Source organism: Monodelphis domestica, chromosome 4 (assembly GCF_027887165.1).
Source record: "Monodelphis domestica isolate mMonDom1 chromosome 4, mMonDom1.pri, whole genome shotgun sequence".
Lineage (NCBI taxonomy): Eukaryota > Metazoa > Chordata > Mammalia > Didelphimorphia > Didelphidae > Monodelphis > Monodelphis domestica.
In genome coordinates, this window is record NC_077230.1 from 25,429,059 (window position 1) to 25,455,441 (window position 26,383).

General features: G+C 38.7%; 1 protein-coding gene across 1 annotated transcript in view; it reads right to left on the reverse strand.

Annotated features, from left to right (window-relative positions):
• Positions 1-3,905: 3,905 nt before the first annotated feature.
• The window catches only part of OTC (ornithine transcarbamylase), an 83,008-nt gene continuing 60,530 nt past the window's right edge, over positions 3,906-26,383 (reverse strand). The window contains exons 5-10 of the mRNA XM_001378992.5: positions 23,078-23,231; positions 19,632-19,754; positions 11,567-11,620; positions 11,336-11,485; positions 8,703-8,840; positions 3,906-4,385 (exon numbers count right to left, since the gene is read on the reverse strand). Coding sequence (XP_001379029.1) covers positions 4,326-4,385; positions 8,703-8,840; positions 11,336-11,485; positions 11,567-11,620; positions 19,632-19,754; positions 23,078-23,231 — 679 coding nt within the window. The 3' untranslated portion in view covers positions 3,906-4,325. The remainder of the gene's footprint in view (positions 4,386-8,702; positions 8,841-11,335; positions 11,486-11,566; positions 11,621-19,631; positions 19,755-23,077; positions 23,232-26,383) is intronic.

Consider the following 26,383-nt stretch of genomic DNA (forward strand, 5'->3'; position numbering starts at 1 on the left):
TGATTTTGTCATGGACCCAAGCAACAGCTTCATGACGATCATTCACAGCATCCTGTCACTTGTAAGTCACAGCAGAGAAGATGGATGGTGGAGGGAACCCAAGGATTGGAAGGGCATGAACAACAGGGCAGTGGAGGAACAGGAGAGGGAATCCCTGGTAGAAGGCAGTGTACAGTTGAATGGGATCAAGAATGGGGTCAAACTATGGGAAGAAAGTGAAGATAGAACACAGGCAATAGGCAAGGAAGGATGGAGGGATTAGTGGTCATGGAGAGGACAAAAAATAGACTGAGGAGAAATGAGGTGGAGGAAAAGATGGAGGGATAAGAAATTATGATTAAAATCCTTTTTATAAAATGTCTCCTCTCTCCTGGATGAGCTCCAGTGACTCTCTCTTCCCTCCAGTACCAAATATAAAATCCTGTTTGACATTTAAAGCATTTTATTACCTGTCCCTTTATTACCTCTCTGGGCTTCATACATTTTATTCCTTACCACATACTCAACAATCCTGCATACTGGCCTTGAACATGACACTTCACCTCTGGAATGCTCTGCCATCTTACCTTCATCACCAGGTTTCCCTGGCTTCCTTCCAAATTGCTCAAAGTCCATCTTTTTCAGGAAGCCTCTGCTGGCTACCTTGCCTGCTCATTCAGATGACCTTCTACCTCCTTTATTGACACCATGGGTGTACCTAGTTATTTACTTGTCATTTTCCTGAGGGTAGGCACTATTTTTTGCCTTTGCATTCTCAGTCAGTACTTAACACAGTGCCTAGCATGTAATAAATACTTAATAAATTCCTTTTCACTGTCTGACTGACCAAGAAGATTTTAGAGTATAGAATCACATCAGTGAAATAGTCTGAGGTGAGGTTGAAGTATAAGTTGTGGCCATTCCTGTGCATGACGGAGTCACTGAATATGCAGGTTTGGAAAGCTAAGAAGGCTAATGAAATGGGTGAATTTGGGTGAGCATCAACATGAAGAGCAAAGTCTCTAAATGTGAGCACAGGGGTTGGTTATGACAAGAAATTATGCTAAATTCCTTTAAGAAAGAACCTGACTTGAGGGCTGGAAGAATAAGAGTTTAGGATCAAAGTCTCCCCCCCCCCCAAAATGCAGATCTGACCATGCCCCCTCTCTACTGGATAAATTCTAGTGACTCCTGCCACCAGGATTAAAAATTCAGTTTCAAGAAATTAGACAGGGTTATATCAATAACTGGAGTGAACATCAGAGGAAGAGCAGCAGTGGAATAATGGTGACTGAGGAAGGACACAGAAATGGCAGTGGGGAAGATCATGCCACCTTCCACTTAGAGCCCACGTATGATAGGAGCCAGAGCCTGGGAATGTGACCTATGATTCCACAGAGAATGTAAACTACCTTGAGTCAATGTAAGTAGCAAAAGAAGCTCCAACCATGCCTGGGAGAACTTGCATTGACTCTGGGCCATCCTTGGCACCATGCCTTCTTTGTTTTGTTTCTAGACAATACCTGGTCTGGCATGAAAGCAGGTGCCAGGATCCATTTTAATTTGTCTTGCTGCCACTCAGGACTAGATTTGCGAGTGAACTCTCCCACTTAACCCAATGAATACCAATAAAACCTAATAATAACCAAGATGGCATGAGCCCCTCTTTCTTTGGTATCTCAGGATTCTTCCAGAGGTTCTGCCACCCTACAATTGGCACCATCGGCACAGAACAGATCTTGCCCCCTTACAACCTTTCATGCTGGGGGACATCCGAGGTGGCCAAGGAGGAGGCATTCTGAGGAATGAGCCAGGTTTCATTAAGTAGGAGAATGTGTTCCTGAGAGAAGGGGGTTTCTAAGGACAAGGGGTAAGAGGCAAATGGGCCAAATAGCAACATGGGGGCAAAGGGTGGTTCTTGAGACAAAGCGTAGACCCTAAAATGTGTGACACAGGATGAGGATGGCATTGGAACATGCCCATTTGTTTCAGTGTGCTCCCTAGGAACGGTTGTGCCATTTAAGTGTTTTTCCTAATTGGAAACTACTTCTGGATATTGTTGTTTCTAAACAGCAGTTACCTTTGACAGCAAGAGCAATGAAAGGCTTCACAGTTCAAGTTCAATTACTCCCAAGATTACGCTCTTCCTTGGGGAAATTTAGCTCAATTCCGGTCTTTCCATTTTTTCCAGTAACTGCCTTGTATTAATGCCCTCTACACGTCAAGTCAAAGTCACTCCTGGCAGTTTATGGGGCAATTGTTTTTGACCTCACGTGACTGCATAAGACTTTTTTGCATAAACAATTTTGTGGATTTTTCATTGAACATCTCCTACATAATTCATCTCCTGCTGATTTGTTAAGGTCTTAGCTGGTCAATACACACCTATCATACCACTAGGTGGAATGCCGAAGAAGAAGAGATTTTACGTGTTTTACTCTTCCTAGTGAAGAAGCACTGACTTGTTGAGGGCTGATTAAATGACAGGAAAATGATGTTTTACAATTATTCAAAATACACAAATTTGATTTTGATTCCAAGATAGCAATACAACAGCATAGACTTAGGTCATATAAATAGAAACTATTGAGGTCTGGGATATGAGTATTCTCTTACGAGAGTGACCAATATGGAAGTATGCTTTGAATGATCACACATGTACAACCCAGATCAAATTGCTTACATTCTCCATGCCAGGGGAGGGAAGTAAGGAAAGGAGACAATTTGGATTTTATAATTTAGGGAAATCATATGTTGAAATTGATATTACATGCAATTAGGAAAATAAAATAGAAAGTAGAGGGGCAGCTAGGTGACTCAATGGATAAAAAGCTGGTCCTGAAGACAAAAGGTCCTGGGTTCAAATATGATTTCAGACACTTCCTATCTGTGTGATCTTGCACAAGTCACTTAACCTTTGTTGCTTATCCCTTATCACTCTCTGCCTTGGAATCAATATGCAATATTGACTCAAAGATGGAAGTAACGGTTTTAAAAAACTAGAAACTAAAGAAAGGAATATCTCCTCAGCTATAACAGCCTTACAAGAATATCTGGAAGTGAATTGTAGTCATAATGATAATGATTTATATGTGCTTAGAGGTGTAAATTTGCCAAGTCTCTGGCTCTCTCAGCCGACTTCAGAAATAGCTATTATTTTGTCAGTCACTTTTCAGATATATCTGACTCTCCATAATCCCATCTGGGGTTTTTTTGGCAAGGGTACTAGAGCGCTTTGCCATTTCCTTCTCCGGTTCATTTTACAAAGGAGGAAGCTGAGAGCAAACAGCGTAAGTGCTTGCCCTGGAGAAGTGTCTGAAGCCACATTCGAACCCAGGACGATGAGTCTTCCCGACTTCGGGGCCCAGCGGCACGCTCTCTCTTGGGCCACCTTGCTGCCCTGAGTGGGTACTATGGGCATCATGACCACCATGTTGTGGAAGAAAGAACCTCCAGAAATCTTTGTCCCTAGTCACACAGCTAATGTCGGAAGAGGGTGGCAGAAAGACAAAAAGTCCAAAGACAAAATTCAAGCCCTTTAGACTGTTGGCGGCTGTCGGGCGGTTGGGAAGAATTTCGCTTCTGTCCCCTGTCGGGCTTGTACTTGACTGTGCAAACAAAGGTGTTTGCCCTCTCTGCAAGGGCTCTCCCAGCCTTGTAACTCTACATGTGCTCTGAAGAGCCACGAGATTCCTGGCGAGGAATGGCAGAGCTCGGCCACGGCGGAGCCGTCTTGTTATCGACAGCCTCCTCCACAAGAGAGCTCCGAGAGTCCATCTGGGAGGCCATCCTCTGGCCTCGCCGGAGGGTCAGGATGGCTGCGTGCTTCCCAGAAGGCATGGAGGCAACCTGTACTCACTCCCTCCCTCGCTCAGCGATCCACTATGGGGAAAGCGTTTTGTACATCTCACACGGCCACACAGACGGACTGTTGGGATTATTTTTATTCTTACAGATCTACTCAACAGCTTTTCATGGGCAAATCGCTGTAGGCTGGTACAAATAAGACCAAAAACCTGCTCTGGAAATTCTGTTCTCTTGGGCCGAGGGGGCGGACGATGGCTAAATGAATGCTCACATTCATTCACTGAATGACAGTTGGGAAGTACGAGCTGAACACGAACCCTAGGGAGCTTTTACAGATTAAAAAAATAGCCCCAATGACAGCTTCAATATCGGGTGGGATTCCACAGCGGCAACACGAATTTGTTCCATCCGCCTATTGGCTCTATTAGGGGGTGGCTCGTGTTTCTTTGATCTTCTTCCTCCTCTCCCTCCCCCTCTCCTTGGACTAGAATATGCTGCTGTTACAGAATATTTTCCCCCCTTTGGTCGGAGCCAAAGCATCAAAATGTCGGCTTCTGCAGCTGTGGTGAGTAATCTGTCAGCAGGGAAACCATGACAGCCTGAGGGGGGATGAAAAGAAAAAGAGAGAAATTAATACACATCAGAAGCGAATGTGACATGAGAGGACCAGGTGGAGGGAGGAAAACGGGCTTGGGAGAAAAATGAGCTTTCCCGAGCAAATCACCATTCAGCCTGTGCTTTGTCAAGATGCTGAAACATCTGAAAGGATAAGGGGAGGATTCTGTGCCACATTGGTTTTTATTCAGATGAGGAAAGGTCAAGAATGAGCAGACTGGCCCCGTTACACAAATAATCCATGTGCTTCTTAAGGAATAATTCTAGGGTTGAAGAGAGAAAAAGCAGATACTAGAGTGCTAGCTGTGATTACCTTTTAAAAAAAAATAAAACAAAACGCTTACCTCCTGTCTTTGAGTCAATACTATGTATTGATTCCAAGGCAGAAGGACTAGGCAACTGGGATTAAGTGACTTGCTCAGGGTCACACAGCTAGAGTCTAAGGTTGGTTTTAAATTTAAGTCCTTTGACCCCAGGCTCAATTCTCTATCCGCTGTGCCACCCAGCCTACTAAATCAAAGCTGGGGTGCAAGCCTGTGCCTCCAGAACACTGTTCTTTACAAAATGACATCAATTCGAATTTTATTTTAATGATTTATTAAATATTTAATGTCCATAGAGGAATGCACTAGGCGCTGTGGGAGACACGGAGTTCAGAGAAAACATGATTCTTTCCCTTGTGGAATTTAGTTTAGGAGTAAGACAAGACATACTCACAAATGTGATATATAATGATATAAAATATCACACAATCAATATATTGGAGAGGTAAAAGATGGTATAGAGAACTCTTTAATTCAAAATCTGACGACCTGCATTTGGATTTTAATTCTCCTTCTGATTAGCTGTATTACTTTGGATGCGTCTGTTAGCCTCTCTCTTTATCTTTAAAACAGTGGCACAGTGAGGTGGCAGAGTGGAGAGGGTGCTGGACCAAAGTCAGGAAGACTCAAGCTTCTGCTGTGTGGCCCCTGGGCAAGTCACTTCATGCTGCTTGCCTCAGTTTCCCCCCTGTAAAATGAGCTGCAGATGGAAGTGACAAAACACTCCAGTATCTTTGCCAAGAAAACCTCAAATGGGTAAACAATAACTTCATCTGTAAAATGAAAGGGTTGGACTAGACGATCTCAAAGATCCTTCCCTGTTCTATATTCTAGGGTTACAGATTTACATTGCGAAGACATCTTTCAGGTCATCTAGTCCAACCCCTTTATTTTACTGATTATTAAAATGAAGTCCAAAAAAGTTAAGTGACTTGCCTACAGTGACCCAGTGCGTAGAAGAGGCAAGATTTGAACTCAGGTTCCTGCAACTCCAATTTCATCATTCTTTTTATGCCACGAACTCCAAAAATACTGAATGTAGCATTAGGAAAGGCTTCCTAGAGGAGGTATTTTATGAAAATGGCAACAATACTTAAGGAGAAATATATTTAAAGTATTTGTATAAGTTGATTATTTTGTGGATGACCTGCTTATCACATTATGTGAAATTTATAACCTTTTTTTTTCTGAGTCCCAGGAATCGCATCTCATATTTTTTAATGGCCTCAGAAATGGGCACTTGGGGATTCTATAAAATGTGACCATTTTCTCAACTATATTGCTGTGTATTTTCAGCATCCACATTGGAGCTCTTTCTGGAATCAGATTTCTCCTTGTGTTTTTCACTTCATCTTCACAGCAAAATCTGCTGGCAAAGGTACAAACCCATCTGAGGTCTCTGTGAGGACCGCTGACTCTGCCCTGTTCTGTCCCTTAGAGACAGGGAGACGCTGCCTTCCTTGGCAACATCACTAATTCCTGGGAAAAGCCAAATAATCTAAAAGCGATGTATTCTGGTTTAGAGTGGTGGCGTCAAACTGAGATAGAAATGGCAGCCACTAATCCATACACAACGATCCTCATGAGGCTACCTATTGACTTAGTTGTAGCTTTATTGTAGTTTTATTCTTATTTTAACTTTTTGTTGAATGTCTTGTTCAATAATTTCCCCTATGCATTTTGGTTTGCATTGGGCTCTGCCCAGGAATGTTGTGGGCTCTGTGTGGCTCCTGGGCCATGAGTTGATGCCTCTTGTTTAGAGAATAAGGATGTTATTTGGGTTAATAACCACTTTGGAAGGGTCTTTCGCAGAGAATCCTAGATTTAGAGCTGGAAGAAACTTTAAAATCCTTAGATAAATCTCAACATTTTGTACATGAGGAAACTATTAATGAGGCCCAGAGAAGGGGAATTCTTTGGCTAAGGTTGCATAGGTAATGAGGGACTTGCAAAATTGGATTTATATGTATATTCTGGTTCCAGATCCAGAGATGGTTCCATTCCACTCTATTGGCAAAGAAGTTGTTAAAGGGACAAAGCTTTACAGTGTACAAAACCTCATCCAAAAAACAAACAAACAACAACAAAAAACTGTGTTTGTGCACCTGGAAAGGTCCTAGAGATTGGTTTAGCTGAGGACTATGTCTGTTAAAATACAGATGAGTAAAGCAAATTGTGGGCACGTACCCACAAACACTTACACAAACACACACACACACACACACACACACACACACACACACTCAAGTACAGAATATTATGCATGGGGGAAAAACAGTTAGAAGATAGTGAATTAAATGTGCCCAATCACGCCCAGCCATGAAACTATAAAAGTCAGCATCTATGCTTTAAAGCCATTTCAACCACTTAAAAATCAGTCATTTCCCATCTTTTGACAAAATACCTTGTATTATCCATGAGAGATAGCTCAGTGTGGGGGCTCAGACTGAGATTTCTCTTTCATTTTTTCCTGTTATTTATGAGACTATATGTGGAAACGATCTCTATGAAGGAAATAGAATTAGACCTTAGAATATTAGCTCTAAATTTTTAGCAAAGCTGGCCGCAATATTGGTTTTGTGTACAAGGACTGAGATGAATTAGGTAGGCCATGTTTTTGTAATGTAATTAGCTCAAAATGCCTTTTTGCAATAAGGCTTAAATATGGTGTTGTTTTTTTTCCTCCAGCCAGAAACAGCCAGTATCTATGCAAATATTATTTCAGTATGCTTTACTATTTTCCAGAATTCCTTTCTGAATTTCAAAGGAAGAAAAAATTCAAAGATCATGAAGGCCAGATCATCATTGGTGATCCAATTATTTTCTGACAAAAACAAAAGCATTTATTATGCCACTTCCTTTATTATAGAACTAACATGGTTAGACCACAAACTCTTTTTTTTGGAATCAAGATAATTGACTGTGTATAAGACTTGCAAGAACAAAAAATTATTCTCATTATCTAGTAAATCAAATTTAGAAGTCTAAAATACTGAAATTCTCCCTTTCATGCAAAGGTACCCAAAATTTAGTTCCAAAAACAGATATAGTTGATCAAGTTGAACATCTACTATATCTCAATTATATTATTAGTATGAAAAAGACAATATGTTGTAAAGTAACCTGTTTGTATGTTATGGACCCCTTTGGCACTTTTCTGAAGCTTTTGGACATCTAAACATGATGTTTTCGAATGCATAAATAACATACATTGGAATGCAAAGGAAAGGAATCATAGTGAAACTGAAGATGTTATTTCTTTCCCATCTAATTTCATAGACTTCTTGACCCCTACTCTGAAATCTATCCACAGATCTGTGGAGAAGGAAATGGCAAACAGCTAGAGTAGCTTTGCCAAGAAACCCCCAGATAGGGTCACAAGAGTTGGACAAGGCTGAATAATGATTGAACAACAGCAAAAAAGCTCTTTCCAAATATGATCTAATCTGATCCTCACAACAAATGTCACTTAAATCCGTTTGCCTCAATTCTTTCCTCTGTAACATGAGCTTGAGGAGGAAATGGCAAATAACTCCAGTATCTTTGACAAGAAAACCCCAAGTGGGATATCACTAGGAATGTAGATGCTAAATAAAATCCTAGTGCAAACACCAACATGGAAATAGGCTCTGATCAAGGACACAAGTAATACCCAATGAAATTGCGTGTTGGCTATGGGAAAGGTGGGTGGAGGGGAGGGAGGGAAATAATGTGATTATTATAACCAAGGAATAATGTTCTAAATTGACTAAATAAATTAATTCAAATGGGAAAAAAGAAAACCCCAAGTGCTGTCATGAACAGAATTAGACCCGACTGAACAAACAAAATGGATCAATTAAGAATCCCTGATATGGTACTAGGCTTCGAGGAAGACCTGATTTCAAATCTTGCTTCTGACAGTTAGTAGAGAGTGTATATAACTGGGTAATCACTTAAACTCCCCGACTTTAAGGCTAAGCTCAGCTTAGTTCTTACCATAATTGTCCATTTCCTGTTTTCTGCTTCTGGAAATACCAGTGACTTTGGACAATAAAATACTTCATCATCCACTTCTTCTGGTTTTCTGGGCAAGCAGTGTAAAAATGTCCAGTTGGGAGCAGCTACTCCTGCTGTCTAAGAAAAAAATTTAAAAAAGATGTTGGAAATGGTAAATGAGAACTCAGTATTTGGCTGAACACACCATGTGTGATGGCACACTTGCATTTCTTAGCATCTTGCTGATCTTTCAACAAACACAATGCTGGAAGTACCTCTAAGAGGTCAAGGCAAGGAGATCTCTGATTGTGGCAGGTGGGAATCAGTGTGAATCCTTTCATTTGCTTCTTGAGGTCAAGCTTCTTTGTCTTTGTCTATTTCAAAATATCTAGCGCAATAGCCAGCACAAAAGAGGTGTCGGTAAATGCTTTCTCATTGATTAGTTATCTCTAGTCCCAGGATAAGTTTCAGATCACTGAAACATATGATACGTTCTCTAGTAGAAGAAACAATCTAATGGCCAATGTAATATACGGCCAAATGTAAGAGGCTCATCTGAATCTACAAAAAAAGCTGTTTGAGAATCATACATAAATCTCAAGTCTGAATATTTGATTATGGCCCATTACATACATTTAAATATATTAATTCCAATAATTCAAAAAATGAATTCTTAGATTATAGTTCTGATTATTTTCAATTTTTGTCCTAATTATTTTAGTTTTGTCTCATAGTTGTTTCCTGAAAATTTAATATATATATTTAAATTTAATTTAATTTTAAAAACTCTTACTTTCCGTCTTGGAGCCAATAAGGCAGAAGAGTGTTAAGGGCTAGGCAATGGAGGTCAAGTGACTTGCCCAGGGTCACACAGCTGGGAAGTGTTTGAGGACAGATTTGAACTTAGGACCTCCCGTCTCTAGGCCTGACTCTCAATCCACTGAGCTACCCAGCTGCCTCCCCAAAATTATATTTTTAACAGCTATTACCTTTTTTATTTTCCTTATATAACAAAAAAAAAATCACATTTCTATCATTTTTCCCAATTGCTACTTTCCAACTGAGATTTATATTATTCCTACTACTATGGGACCAAGCCCAAGACATTTTTCTGAATCTCCAGAAACTGTGGTGAACTGGTATGGAGAAAGATATCTCATTCACTCCCTCCCTCTGTCTCTGTCTCTGTCTTTGTCTCTGTCTCTGTCTCTGTCTTTCTCTCTCTCTCTCTCACACACATATACACAATGATTATATATCAAGTTGAATATAAAATATAGAAAAAAATGAAAAGAAAATTTACCTCGGAATCAAGAAGCCTGAGTTCTAATCCTAGTTCTGCCATTAACTATGTGGGGCTAGAGGCAAGTAACTCTTTGGAACTTAGTTCCTTCTTCTGTAAAATGAAGGGTACTGGAGTAGATCATCACCAGAATTCCTTCCAGTTTTAAACCCTTTGCTTTCCTCAAACCTCCTGTTCTAGCACCAGAGAGATTCCCCTGATTTGTGGCCAGCTTTGTAGTAGGGATACATCAGAATAGATTTATGACTGGGAGTATAGAATAGTGGAAGGAGCCCAGGTTTTAGTCACTTAATGTCTATGATGCTCTTCTATCATTTGTAAAATGGAAGGATTGGACTAGACCTTTGTGATCCTTTCTAGTTCTAGATCAAGGGTTCTTCATCTGGAGTCCCCTCTCCAGCCCAAGGAGTCCAATGAGAGAGTAAAACATATTTATTTATTATTTTTAAACCCTTACTTTCCATCTTAGAATTAATCCTAAGTATTGGTTCTAAGGCAAAAGAGTAGTTGAGATTAGGTGACTTGCACAGGGTCACACAGCTAGGAAGTATCTGAGACCAGATTGGATCCTCAAACCTCCTGTATCTAAGCCTGGTTTTCTATCCATTTGGGCCACCTAGCTGCCCCCATTGATAGATTTTTAAGAGGACCCTAAACTTGGAAAACAATCATATCTACATTTCAAAATAATTAATTTCTCTTGACGTCCCTAACATATTTTATTTTATGTATTTAGAAACACTATTATTCTTAGAAGGGGCTTCATCAGTCTGACAATGGGTCCATGACACAGAAAACGTTAAGAAGTCCATTTCTAGTTGTATGATCTTTTGATCCTTAAACCTAAACAAATTTGGCAATAGATTTCCTTCAAGGTTTTTAGGGAATATCCCAAAATTGGATCAGGACTGTGACTGAAGAGGTTCCAGTACGAAATGTAATCCCAGAACAATACATTTTGGTTCTTAGGGATTTAAGAAAGCAGACATAATAGAGAATAAGACTAAAACTAATGGAAATTTCTAAGAAATTATATGGCTCAAAAAGTGTCATTGATGTATTTTTATTTTAGATTTCCAATGCCTTGCAATGATACTTTTTTTTTGATCACTGTGAAAATGTCTGGTTCCCAGCTTTGCTGCATCAAGAATCTCTTTGCAAAGGGCACAGCTAAACTGAGAGGGAAGGACAAAATCCCCACAGAAGGACAAGGAGTTTTTTAGTAGAGAAGAAAAGGACACCCTGTTCTCCCTGAAGAGAAAGAGTAATTTTATGGTTCTTGCCTTTATAAATGGAATTAATGAACCTATCGAGAAGCATCGATTTCTACCTTCATTGTTATCTGGTAGCCTTGAAAGTCTTGTAGTCTCTTGTTCTTCTCTTCCTCTTGTCCCATGCTTATCCATGTGTCTGTAATTAAGACATTGCTCCCCTGGGCTGCTTCCATTGGATCAGATGTCAGAGACAGCTTGGTACCATGCTAGCATAAATGAATGAGCAGATTAAACAACGATCCTTGAAATGTGAAGACAGTATTATTTTTTTAAAATGTAAATCATACCTCTTTGGCATATTTTTCTGCTAGTTTGGTGATACCAGGATCTGGTTCATAACCCTGTCAAAGACAGATAGAGGTCAAGGGACATGAAGAGGTAATTCTCAGATGAAAAAATTAAAAGTATTTTTAGTCATATGGAAAAATGTTCCAAATCACTACTAATTAGAGGATGCAAATTAAAAGAACTCTGAAGTACCACCTCACAACTATCAGACTGGCTAATGTGGTCAAAAAGGAAAATTGTTAATGTTGGAGGAGATGCTAAAAAATCATTGGTGGAGTTGTGAACTGATACAGCCATTCTGGAGCCATGCCCAGATGGCCATCAAACTGTGCATACTCTTTGTTCCAACAATACCACTACTAGATTTGTATCTCAAAGAGAACAAAGAAGGAAAAAAAAGACCTACTTGTACAAAAATATTTATAGCTGCTCTTTGTGGTGGCATAGGAAGATGTGGAAACTGAAGGGATGTTCATCAAGTGGGGAATGGCTGAACAAGTTATGATATAAAATTCTAATGGAATACTATTGTGTCATAAGAAATGACAAACAAGATGAAGACAAAAAAAAACCCTGAAAAAGACATATAAAGTGATGCAAAGTTAAGTGAGTAGAACCAGGAGAACATAGTGCACAGTAACAGGGTACCATGATCAACTGTGAATGACAACTATTATCAACAGCGCAAGGACCCAAGACAACTGCAAGGGACTCATGAAGAAAAGGACTATCCGCCACTCTAGAAGGATCCGATGGAGTGTGAATGCAGATTGAAGCATGCCATTCTTCACTGTATTTCTTCCATGAATTTTTCTATAGTGTAAACGATATATGTCTTATTTTACATGATACATATGAAAACAAGTATCTTATGATAACACATAACCTGTTGTCTTGGGGAAGGTGGAGGAGTGGGAAGAAGAAAACATGAATTGCAAAATGTCAAAAATGATTCTTAAAAATTGTATCAACATGTAATCTGGAAAAAACCCTGTCTCCGCCCACCCCAATTGAACTGTTAGTTTGTGGATATATGTGATACATATGGGTTTCCTAGGGACCTTTTTTTCAGTGGAATTAGGAATATAATAAATAATGTTGCAAGAAAATGCCCACCTCATGATGGATACATTTCATGATTCTTTTGAACAAGGTGAGTAAACGTGATGTTTAAGTCTTCCCCAATAGGATAAAATAGAATAAATCCTTTATAGGAAAGAAATGTGAACTATGTATTTGATGCTGCAAAATACTATATTTTATGTAGCTTTTGGTTACTAAAACACTTGATAACTTTTAAGATCAATTCAAGTAACTCATTCATTTCTAATATAAAAACTTAGTTTTAGATTTTTTAGCCATTTAAAAAGTAATTTGGTTCCCCACTTCCTTTTAATAATTTTGCCTCCTAGATTGACAAGATAAACTATTTTGCTTTTTCATACTAGCTTTTGGTAACCTTCCCCACCCCCCAAATCCTCCACGAATTGAGAGGTTTACTTAATTCTTTAGTCTAATTCTAGTCTATATTCAAAATAATTTGCTTATTTTTGTTTAGTAACAAAGATGATAACAGTGATTGGGTAGTGTAGACACAAAATAGATTTGGAGATTCCCATCCAGTAGGTGAGTATTTTGAGGGTGATGAAATTAAAAAGGTTCCTAGAGGTTAAGAAGTGTAATGAGGTCCTCTGACAATGCCATTACTCTGGTGCTGGCTATTACCACCTTGTTGTTCACTCGTTTCCATTGTGTCCAACTCTTTGTGACTCTGTTTGGGTTTTCTTGGCAAAGATCCTGGAATGATTTGCCATTTTCTTCTCCAGATCATTTTACAGATGAGAAAACGGAGGCAAATGGTATGAAGTGACTCACCCAGGGTCACATAGCTAGTAAGTATCTGATGTCAGATTTGAATTCAGGATGATGATTCTTCCTGACTCCATCCAGACCCAGCAGCACTCTGTCTACTGTGCCACTTAGCTGCCTCTGTCACTATCTCACACCTGGATTATTTCAATATTCTTCCTCCTGGTTGCCTCTCTGCCTCAAGACTTTTCCCCACTCTAGTCAGTCCATCCTCCATCTGATCTGATCTTACCACCTCCTCCCTCCCTCTACCCCTCCATTCCCAATACCATAAAACGTCACCAGAACCCTATTATTTCCAGGATCAAATATGAAATCTTCTTTTTGGCAATCAAAAACAACTTGGACCTTTCTTGCCCACTAGATCATGAGGTCCTTGAGAGCAGGGACTACCTTTCACCTCTTTTTCTATTATCAACAATTAGCACAGTTCCTGCACCTAGCAAGCAATTAATAAATGTTTACTGACTGACTCACCTTTTCGGTCTTCCCCTTACCCACCCGACATGGTCTTCCATTCAGGGGTACTGACCTTGCTGTTCTTTGACTAAGAGATGCCATCTCCAGATTCCAGACATTCTCCTCTGCTGTCTTCCATGCCTGGAATTCCCTTCCTCATCACAACCTCCTAGCTTCGATGGCTTCCTTCCAATCACAGATGAATTCTCTCACTCTCTGGAAGAAGCCCGTCCTGCTCTACTTTAGTTCTAGTGCCTTCTCTCTGTTTTTTATCAGCATTTTATTCCGAATAGTGCTGATTCTTCATACTTGTTTACACATTGTCTCTCCTATTAGACTCTGAGCCTCTTGACAACAGGGATTGTCTTTTACCTTTCTTAAAAGTATTTCTAGGGCATAGCACTGTGCTTGGCACAGAGCAGACAGTTAATAAAATATTTATTGACTGATCATCCAAAAATGAGAATCAATGTGTTCTAAGAACGGCTAAAGAAGTCTGAAAATGAAAAACAATCCAACACAGGGTAGCTCAGAGTATAATCAAAAGTACAAGTTCTAGTACTTTGTCTTGAAAAGCTAAAGTCAGTTATCTTGTTTGAGCCTCATAACAATCCAGAGAGATTGGTGCTATCATTATTTCTGTTTTAAAGATAAAGAAACTGAGGCAAAAAGAGGGTAAGTGATTTGCTGAAGGTCACTCCGACAAAAAGAGAAAGTTAGTTGATACAGAATTCATGCTTTCAAATTGTGGTGCTGGAGAAGACTTTTGAGAGTCCTTAGACAAGATTAAATCAGTCAATGCTTAAAGAATTAATTCAGACTCTTCGCTAGAAGATCAAATACTGAAACTAAAGCTTAAATGGTTTCGTCATACCATGAAAAGAGAGGACTCCGAAAAAATCCTGATGTAGGGAAAGATTGAAGACAAAAGCAAGAGACAGCAGAGTCTGAGATGAACAGTGTCCAGGAAACAACAAACATGGATTTGGACAGACTTTGAGAGAGAGCGGAGGATAAAAGGGCCACATAGAATTGGTCATGACTGAATGACTGAACGACTGAACAACAATAACAAAAGTGGCATAATGGGTAGAGTGCCACCTCTGGAGTCAGGAAGACTCACCTTCCTGAGTTCAAATCTGACCACAGACACTTAATAGTAGTGTCACCCTGGGCAAATCATTGAATGTTTTGGTTTTTTTTTTGCTTCAGTTCCTCATATGTAAAATGATATGGCGAAGGAACTGGCAAAACCACTCTAGTATCTTTACCAAGAAAACCTTAAAATGGGGGTCACAAAGAATTGGACACAACTGAAAATGTCTGAATAACAACACCTAGCCAATATGAGCCAGAGGCAGGACTAAAACTCAGATCTTTTTGGCTTTGAGCCTGCCTCTCCTTCCCCTAACAAAATTGCTTTTTAAGTCATTTTCCTTTTCAGTCTATGCTAAGTTAGAGTGATGTGGGGAGGTGGATTAATTAAGGCCATAGAGGCCTTTGAGTATTCAGAAAGGCAATACATCTTTTGGCTTTATCTTTAAAGAAAGCAGAGCTGATAATAATGTTGTCTTGCAAATTTATGCAGCTATTCTAGCACTATTTGAATTTCCAGAAGATTAAAAAAAAATACCCTAACCCAAACATAACAACTACAACCAAAATCCCAGACCAAAGATTTAGCTAGTTTTTAATGCTCTTTATCATTTAAATGAGTTTCTGCTTCAGAACAGTGCTTTAATTATTTTTAATACTGGATTTTTAAATTTTTGATAGTAATGAAAGATCCTTGACATCCAATAAAATGTTTAAACTTCATTTTTTAAAATAAAGAGTTTTATAAAATGCCTTATCCATTAGAATAAATATCATACTTGTATATTTTGTCAACAAAAACAAATCTAATAATAAATCTTGCATTTAAATAATAATTTTCTTCCAAGGACTTTTTTGAATTATATTTTTTCCTTCATATTGAATATTAGCATTACTCTTACTTCTATTTCCTTCTGGTCTCCTGCTCCCCTCCCAAACCTTCTTAAATTCAGATTCTACCCTTTATCTAAGCTTATTTGGATACATCAGGGAGAATCACTTAGAGACTTCCCAAACTTGCTTTGACAGTTAAGCTTTCAGCAGATGCATTCACTATTTTCTCTCTGCTCCCTGTTTAGACATAACTAAGATGTCCTTACTGTGCTGGCACACTTAAGGAAGGCATAAAAATGAGAGGGAATGAGAATAGTAGAGGATGAGACAAAGGGACTTGGTTTTATCCTTGTACAATTCCAACTGTGAAGTACACTTCATATTTTTTATCAATTTTCAGTTGTGGCTGACTCTTTGTGATCCCATTTGAGGTTTTCTTGGCAAAGACACTGGAGTGTTTGCCATTTTCTTCTCCACATCATTTTACAGCTGAGGAAACTGAGGCAACCAGGCCTAAATGACTTGCCCAGGGTAGCAGAGCTAGTGCTATTTTCTATTCTAGATAGAACACAGGCCCTTTTATTAACGTGTATTTTTTTATAACACAGTTGGCCATGGCAAAGTTTTTATCTATATGACAGCTCACTTACAACTCATGTGTCCCATATAAACAGCAGTACAAATGTGAGAAATGTTTTTTTTTTTTTGGTTAGTTTTAAACTCTTCATTTGTCAACTCAACAAACATTTTTTTAGTGCGCATCATGTGACAAGCACTCTGTTAGGACTCAAAGACAAAAAACAAACAAACAACACAACCTCAGTCCTTGCCTTTAAGGAGCTTACATTTTCTTTGGGACTATAAAGGAAAAGATACAGATTAGGAAGTGATACCTGATCTAAAAACCTTGAAGGAAACTCAGAATTCTGGAAGGCAGAGATCACTCAATCTAGAATTTATTAAGCATTTACTATGCTTAATTCTGGGGATACAAAAAAAAGCAATAAACAAACAAACAAACAAACAACATGCCTCCCTTGCCCCCCCCCCCAAAAAAAACCTGCCTCTCAAAGAGCCTACTGTCTAATGGGGAGAGAGCGGTAATTTCAATACCTTTTTTAAATGTTTAATATTTATTATAGCACAAAATATGTGTTTTAGGTTTTCTCTTGTATTTTCTTCAGAAGATACTCCATTAGGAAGTTCAGATTTGGTTGTCCTTTTTTCTGTTTTTTTGCTCAATATTTTATATGCTTCCATTTTCTTTTTTTTATAGCACTGTTGTGCTTCTCTGTCTTATTTTCTTTTTTTTTTCAAACTCCTGTTTCTTAGCTGCATGCTTAGCTTGTACCTATCCATATTCTTCTTTTGCTTTCTGATTTAACTTTTTTCTAATTTCTTCTTGGAGTGGCAACAAGGCTCATATATATACATATGTATATATGTATACATATATGTGAAATTGGGAATAATTTTTAAAAGAGAAGGTACTCAGATTAAGGAGTAGAAAAGATTTCTTGCAGAAGGTAGAATTTTTAGCAGCGATGTAAAAAGAAGCCAGAGAAGCCAGAAGGAAGAGATAGATAAAAAGGGAGAGCATTCCAGCTGTGGAGGATAGACAGTGAAAACATTTGGAGTCATATAAAGGAGCTACATATCTCATTTACTCGATGAAGTGTCCGGTGAAAGAAACAGCCAGGAGGCAAGGATCACTGGTGTCAGAAGACTGGAAAGGCAAGAAGGGGCTCATAAAGGATTTGATATCAAGAATGATACCCATGTTGTGGGCCTGGATAAGTACGAGGTTAGTGGGACTTCCATCAAAACTAGAGAAGTTAAAAAGAGGGGGCATCTCGAAGGGAAATAATTCATACTCTGGCCATCAGGTTCCAAGCCTCACATTCTTTACTGTACAGCTGTCTCTTTAAATGATGCAATCCTTTGCCTCCATTATATGACTTTCCATTATCCTTTGGAGTGCCCTTCAGTTCATGCAGCCCATCTATATTTTCTGCCTTCCCCCTGTCTCTCTCTCTCTCTCTCTCTCTCTCTCTCTCTCTCTCTCTCTCTCTCTCTCTCTCTCTCTCTCTCTCTCTCTCTCTCTCTCTCTCTCTCTTTCTCTGTGTGTGTGTGTCTCTGTCTCTGTCTCTCTCTCTCTTTCTCTCTCGGCTCTCCCTCTCCTCCCTCTCTTCCCCATCTCTCTCTCTCTCTCTCTCTCTATCTCTCTCTCTCTGTCTCTCTCTCTCTGTCTCTCTCTCTGTATCTCTCTCTCTCTCTCTCTCTCTGTCTCTCTCTCTGTCTCTCTCTCTGTCTCTCTCTCTCTGTGTCTCTCTCTCTCTCTCTGTGTGTGTGTCTCTCTCTGTCTCTCTCTCTGTCTCTCTCTCTCTGTCTCTCTCTCTCTGTCTCTCTCTCTCTCTGTCTCTCCTCTCTCTCTGTCTCTCTCTGTCTCTCTCTGTCTCTCTCTCTCTGTCTCTCTCTGTCTCTCTCTCTCTGTCTCTCTCTCTCTCTGTGTCTCTCTCTCTGTGTCTCTCTCTCTCTCTGTCTCTCTCTCTCTCTGTCTCTCTCTCCCTCCCTCCCTCCCTCCCTCCCTCCTTCTCTCTCTCCCTCCCTCTCTGTCTCTCTGTCTCTGTCTCTCTCTCTGTCTCTCTCTCTCTGTCTCTGTCTCTCTCTCTCTCTCTGTCTCTCTCTCTGTCTCTCTCTCTCTGTCTCTCTCTCTGTCTCTCTCTCTGTATCTCTCTGTCTCTCTCTCTGTCTCTCTGTCTCTCTCTCTGTCTCTCTCTGTCTCTCTCTGTCTCTCTCTCTCTGTCTCTCTCTGTCTCTCTCTGTCTCTCTCTCTCTCTCTATCTCTCTCTCTCTGTCTCTCTCTCCCTTCCTCCCTCCCTACCTCCTTCTCTCTCTCTCTCTCCCTCTCTGTCTCTCTGTCTCTCTCTCTGTCTCTGTCTGTCTGTCTGTCTGTCTCTCTCTCTCTGTCTCTCTCACACACACATACACACACATTTTTTAAATTTAATTTAATTTAATAGGTCACCCATCACACCCATTGGTAGCAGGCAGGTTGCTATGGTAATAAGCTGAAATTTGTATGTCTTAAGACTTGCAATGAGGTTTACAAATATCTTATTTGATTTTCACAACAACCTGGGATATAGGTGATATGATTATCTCCACATTACTATGCAAAGTGTCTGGGGCTAGATTTGAACTAAGCTTTTCCTGACTCTGGGCTCAGTCTCCTACACCACCTAACTGTCGCTTCTGGGCATAGTCTACTGAACTATAGTCAGGAAACGAGGATTCAAATCCTGCTTGAGTCACCAATAATGTAATCATTTGGGTAAGTCTCTTAGAATCTCAGACTCACTTTCCTCTTCTATGAATGAGGATAATACAATTTTGCACCACCAAACTCAGAGGGATGTTGTGAAGAAAGCACTTTTTTTTTTTGCAAGACTGAAAGTTCTACGTAGATGTGAATTATTATTATCAACTACAGTTATTGCTATTATGTTTTATTTCCAATACAGATTTGAATCAGAACTACATGAATTTAGAGCTTGATGAGGCAATACAGATTATTTGTTCAGCTTCTTCATTTTATAGTTGATAGAAATCAGGGCTTGCAGAGTTCAAATGACTTGCCCAAGGTCACAAAATGAATTAATGACAGCTTCACATAGTTAACCCCTGATATAGAAGAGGCTTTGTTTTTGTTTTTGGTGTTTTTTTTAAAGGGGAGATTAGTTTTTTCCTGATGTTGAGGGAAAATGAATTATCCTTTATCCTTCTCTCCCATTAATCTTTGCTTACCTTGGGCGTAGCCACCTGCAGATTCATTCCAAATTTAGCAGCACTCATCATGATGGAGTGAAGGATGTTGTTCCCATCACCAATCCAGCTGAGTGTGAGGCCTTTCAGGTAACCATAATGTTCCTATGAAACAAGCGATTAAAAACAGACTAAGGCTGGGAGAAGACAAGGAGAAACCCACCCATTTGAAATTCTGGTTTCCTTCTCTTCCTTCATCATTTGCCCTGAGACTAAAAGCAGCATTTCCATCTCATATCTTAGCTACTCTCTTAGAAGATTCCATCCACATCCATTATAAGGACCATATTCTAAAATGTCACTTGAAAATCCATAATATAGGTACTTCCTCTATCGATGCAGGCCGTAGCTTTTCTTTGCGGATAACCTGTCTGAATTTAGCTAAGCTGGTCCTCAAATTATAGACATCCAATATAAAGTCTCTCACCAGGTCCATAGTTTGGAAGGACACCTACTGATAGTCTTTGAGAACCAGAATCATCTCCATATCTTAGATTAAAAAGGAAAAAAATAAAACTATGACTTTACTATTCCTAGTGGAAAAGGAGTCACTATTTAAGCTCTTTCCATAGTAAGAAATGACAGGGGGCAGCTGGGTGGCTCAGTGGATCCAGAGCCAGGGCTAGAGACAAGAGATCCTGGGTCTAAATCTGGCCTCAGATACTTCCTAGCTGTGTGATGTTGGGCAAGTCACTTAATCCCCACTGATGAGCTCTTACCACTCTTCTTCCATGTAACCAAAACACAGTATTGATTCTAAGATGGAAGGTTAGGGGTTTGTTTTGTTTTTAAAGGAAGAATGACCAGAGTGTCATGGAAAAAAGTGTACAAAGTGTACAAGGAAAATGAAGCAAGTGGAACCAAGAAAACATACAAAATGACACAACAAAAAAATTGGATGGAATAGCAACCACTAAACAATCAAAAATGAATGTTACAAAATTAAGAAGAATAAGCTTTTCTCCGGAGAAGATATGACAGGAAATCTCCCCTCTCCTTTGCATAGGTAGGGGATCCACAAGTGAGGGACACCCATTCATTTATTTATTTTGGTGAATCTTTTTCTCACTCTTTTTTTTTGTTACTTGTTATAAGGTATTAATTACTCTTTGAAAGGGAGAGGATTAAGGAGTAAAGAAGGAAATTTTTTGAAAACAAAAGTTATCACTCAAAATTTATTTTAAAAAGAGAAGTGCCTTAATTCTCCCACTTAAAAATCTCCTTAGCTTTAGAACCCCCTATTGCTCTAGGGATGCCTACACAATAGCACGTATTTTTGTTGATCAGTCAAAGAGTCAGTTAGAGCCATTACTGGTTGTCTGAGAGCTGATGGATAGCTTAGTTTTCCATTGACACTGGCAAAAAAGGAAAAAAGTATGACATCTTTCCCCAACATTTTTACATGCTCCATCACTTCTGTTTACATTAGTGCAAATTTCATACAGAGAGCCTTGCTGGGTACATGGAATACAAACATATACTAATTTTCTTTTTCAAAAATAATTGGAATTTATTCAATTCCTAGCAGAAGGGTATATTCCAAATCATTAAAAAAACTCATATCCTATCTTAGAATGAATTCTGGTAAGAATTGGACAATGGGGGTTAAGTATCTTACTTACCCAAGGTCACACAGCCTAAGATATTTTAATGACAGGTATGACTGCTGCCTGCCTGCCTATACACACACACACACACACACACACACACACACACACACACACACACACACACACACACACATACATTACATTTTTGTGGTGTAATTTTTAAAAAAAGTTTATATGCTACCTGTTATGTGCCAGGCACTGTGCCAAGCACTTGACAAATATTCTCGTTTTAACTTTACAACTCAAAGAGGAAAGTGCTATTATTTTCCCCATTTTACAATGAAGGAAACTGAGGCAAACAGAGGTTAAGGGACTTGTTTAGGGTCATGAAGCTAGTAACTGGGTCAGACCTGTAATTTAATACTAGAACTTTATGTCTTTGTATCAAGCCTTTGTATTTTCAGAAATATTTATTAAAGTACAAATAGCCCAAAGGAAGGTGATGTACTCCTCCATAATCAGTCTTTAATATATTGTCATTGGTTAGTTCATCAGATGAGCTCATTAGGGTCCTCAGAAGATGGGGTAGCAGACAGATAAAGCTGGTATTGATACAATTTTGTGACAGTGGGTCGAAAGTACAGCCTGCCACTGGAGATGGGGAGGGTTTTGCAGGGCACAGTAATGGGGGTTAGGTACATGTAGAGGCATTTAGCAGGTGACTGAAAAGTAGCAGAAATGACAGAAATGGAGGAGAAAGCCAGAGGAAAATTTCAGGTATGCTATATATGCGCATTAGTTTTTTCCTTTCTTCACTGGATGAATGAATCCTACAAGGGGAACTTTTGATTGATTTTACTTGGAAGTTATCTCAGCAGCCTAGGAGTAATGGAAGAAGCATTTTAGGATTTTTCCAGCTGTTTTATGTCTAGAAATAAGTGGCTGCTATGAAACTGGGTGAATTTTAAGATTTAGGGTTGTGTTGGCAAACCTATGGCACACAGGCTGGAAGGGTGGCTCTCCTCACCTCCTCACCTCTATTGCACCTGAGAACATTCCTAACATGCCCCGCCCCTCTGTCTATCAGTCCAATGGGAGTGCTTCTCCCCTTCCCTGCCTGGAGTATGGGGAGGGGCTCACATGCAGTGTGAGGTACTACAGTTTGGGCCCTCCATCTCTAAAAGGTTCACCATCACTGATCTAGGACAATAGCTCCACACTATTAAACTGTGTTCATTGCACCCTTCTGTAGTCATTTTACCTTGCTTCAAAGTTAAATGTTTCACCAAAGAGCTGGCATTTGTTCTAAGTTTCCTTCCAAATAAGGTATCAAATTGGATAAAAGGCCTGTATTAAAACTAACACCTGTTCAAAGACTATAGACAGAACCATAAGGGAAGTTGAAAATTATCATATTTAACTTTTTACAAAGGAGGAAATTCAAGTTAAGTTATATGCCTAAGGTCACAGAGATGGAGCTAGAATTTGAACCCTGTTCCCCTAAATCCAGCATTGCACCAAGCTTGTATTCAATCCATGCAGTCAAATATTTTTATAGCCTCATTAGTAAAATCAAATATTTTTTCCACATTGCCACTAATACAAAACATCTGTTTACTTATATTTAAATTCCCTCTTTAGGAGGGTTGTATCTGAAGGAGTAGGATAAAAGCCACCACAGAGTTTCTTTTCCTACTAAGACAAGAGATCTTGGAGCCCATGAATTTGGGTTTATTTTGTTCTGTTTTGGTTTGCTTAATTTTTTGATGAATGTATTTCAACATAATTTGTTTCCTTTCTAATCCTATGTATTTTATTTCAACTGATTGAAGAAAAATTCATCTGAAAGATGCCAAAAAAATTTTTTAAGTAGCATACCTGCAGAGTGAGGTAATCAGCTAGAATCTGGACAGGATGGTACATCTCTGACAATCCATTGACTATTGGTACTGACGCTTCTTTGGCCAGGTGGTCAAGATCAGAGTGTTTATATACTCGAGCCAGAATCGCATCTGTCATGCTAGACAGCACCCTATTGTAACAAATTGAAAAGTTAAAGAAATGAAAGGTATTGTGAATTCTTGAATACATAAGGAATACACGAGTAATGAAAAACAGATGCAACACTTAACAGTATAGCAGTAAGGCTTGTGTAAAGACCAGTGTTTAAAAGCCACAAGGATAAAAGGGGACTCACGGTCTCATTTTGTTCAACAGAATATAATTTTGATCTGATACATGGTTGTAAAATAGATTAAAGTATACTGTTGGGACAGCAAACAAGATAATAATTGATCATTTGTAAAAGAGTAGGACATCTAGTCACCAAAAAAGCCAAGGAATTTGAAGAGGTAGAAGGTACAAACTTTTAATAGTAAAAAAAAAAATAAAAACAGAAAACATGGAATGTGGTTGTACTGGCATATAGGTACTACTTCTAAGTTTTGACACAAATGAATATTTAATTCAACTTCAAATGAAAACTATGGCTAGTATTGAATATGCAAGCAGTAGCTCTTCTTACTGCTGCAGACAGAAGAACTATTAGCACCAAAGGTTCCTTCTGGAAAGGTTAGAAAAATAATGAAAATGCACTTAAATGGAACCATGGTCATAGATACAGCCTACATCAGAAAAGCTGGACAAAAATGTCTTCAGTGTTTGTAAAAGATCTTTTTTTTCTACACAAACAACAACAACAACAAAGCTCCTTCTAGTTTTAAAGGTAAGTTTGGTTACTGTATTCCGTCTGAGTTATAAAACCAAGACACAGTAGAAAACATATTTCAGTGGTCATAATTTATATATATATATGTGTATATATATATATATATATTCCTTTGCTCCAAAACATTTTAATTATCACAGTTTATGGCTCCCACTCTCTTATCTACAACTATCTAACGCTCAAAACTATTTTAAATCTAACAGTTATCATTTCTGAGATCACAGGATTAGAAGTAAAAAAGACGAGTGAATATAACTTCCTCACTGTGCAGAAGAGGAAACTTGGACCCCAAAAGGCTACATGATTTATTAAGTCACAAAGGGTAGCCAGTAACAGAGATATCATTTGAGCCTGGGTACTCTGATGGAATCCAAAGTCCTTTCCATTGTACCATGCTAATGATTTACTAATAAAAAAAATCACTTCAAAATTAATATTAATGTGCTTAGGAACTTTAATGTTGTCCTTTTTGAGAATGTCATATTCATTTTCTAAGAAGTATTTTGAACCTGTTACTAGATATGAAGAGTTGACAATGGCCTTTGTCCAAAAGCAAAAATGCTCTGAACTAGAAGGATGCTTATGAGGTCTGTAGCTGACACAAACTTGGAAGGCACGGCTAATATCACAGATTATGAAATCAAGATTCCAAACAATCTTGACAGGATAGAATGCTGGGTAGATATAAACAAGATAGATTCAACAGAGTATAATGTAGCAGCTTCCTAGAGGGATGTAAGATGTCTTAAACCACCTAGGAACTCCACAGGGCCAATTAAGCACCAAAACCTTTGGTCATGAAACAAAGTTTATTTTAACAAAAAGGGATAATGGGAACTGGTAGGTATGACCCTGACACTCTTCAAGCTACCTCCATCCAACTCCTAATTCTGTTCTTCTCTGTTCTTCATCTAACATCCAACTCTGTTCTTCTTTAGGCCCAACCTACTCCTCCTTATGCTATCTAAACCCTTTCCCAGGCTATCTGACTTAACCCTAATCTTCCCACCATTAATTCAGAAAGAAAGAAATGGGAAAACTTCCGTTTTTGGCTGCTGTACTAAGTAACTCAAAGTTATAGGTGGAAAGCTTTGAATTACCTTGGCCAATAGGAATCCTGGTAGATGGACCACTGCCACATGATAACTGGACTCAAGGAAATTAGGTTTCTCCAAGTAAATCCTCTACCTGGATGCCAAAGATTTTCTCCACAAAAATCTTGACAGTCCAAGGAGAATCTTTTAGAGCAAGTTTCTTTAGTTTGGAATTGTAGGCATAGACAAAACCCACTCCCAGCTCGGATGATATCCAAGAGGAAGTGAAGTTCAATTATTTTCTGTTTTACACTCCAACAATTCCTTGCTGCCCAGAATCCTTTCCTTGGGCTTATCTGAAAATTCCCTTCTTTTCACTAATCCTAGAAAACAGACCATCCCTAATTTATTCCTACATTGGATAAATGTAAGGGAATGAACTGGAAATTAAATGTAATAGAAATCTAGAGACTTGTTTTGTTTTCTTCTTGGGATTTTCCCCTAGCTGTACTACCACATACCTTAAGGATATTAATTAACCTTCTTTTGACCTCCATGTCTTCAGATTAAAGTGAGTTAGATGGGAAAGAGGGAGTGTCAATATAGTGATGAAGAGGTTCTTGTGATTGTTCAATCACTTCAGTTGTGTCCAACTCTTCTTGACCCTATTTGAGATTTTTTTTTTTACAAAGATACTGGAGTGGTTTCCCTTTCCTCCCTCTGCTAGTTGTACAGATGAGAAAACTGAAGCAAACATGATTAAGTAATTTGCCCAGGGTCATATGGCTAGTAAATGTCTGAAACCACATTTGAACTTGGAAAAATGAGTTCCTGACTGCAGGCCTGGAACTCTATCTACTATGCTACCTAGTTTCCCAATACATCATCACATTTTCCAGAATAGGTGTTAACTAGATCTATAAAGTCCCTTGTAGCCCTATGATTTACAGGTCAACATTTAAGGAAAGAAAGAAAAGGGGCAAATAAATTAAGAAAAGAATGATGATGATGATGAGAAGAAGAAGAAGAAGAAGAAGAAGAAGAAGAAGAAGAGAAGAAGGAGAAGGAGAAGAAGGAGGAGAAGGAAGAGGAAGAGAAGGAAGAGGAGGAAAGAAAGAAAGAAAGAAAGAAAGAAAGAAAGAAAGAAAGAAAGAAAGAAAGAAAGAAAGAAAGAAAGAAAGAAAGAAAGAAAGAAAGAAAGAAAGAAAGAAAGAAAGAAAGAAAGAAAGAAAGAAAGAAAGAAAGAAAGAAAGAAAGAAAAGAAAGAAAGAAAAGAAAGAAAGAAAGAAAGAAAAAAGAAAGAAAAAAGAAAGAAAGAAAGAAAGAAAGAAAGAAAGAAAGAAAGAAAGAAAGAGAGAAAGAAAAAAGAAAGAAAGAAAGAAAGAAAGAGAGAGAGAAAGAAAGAAAGAAAGAAAGAAAGAA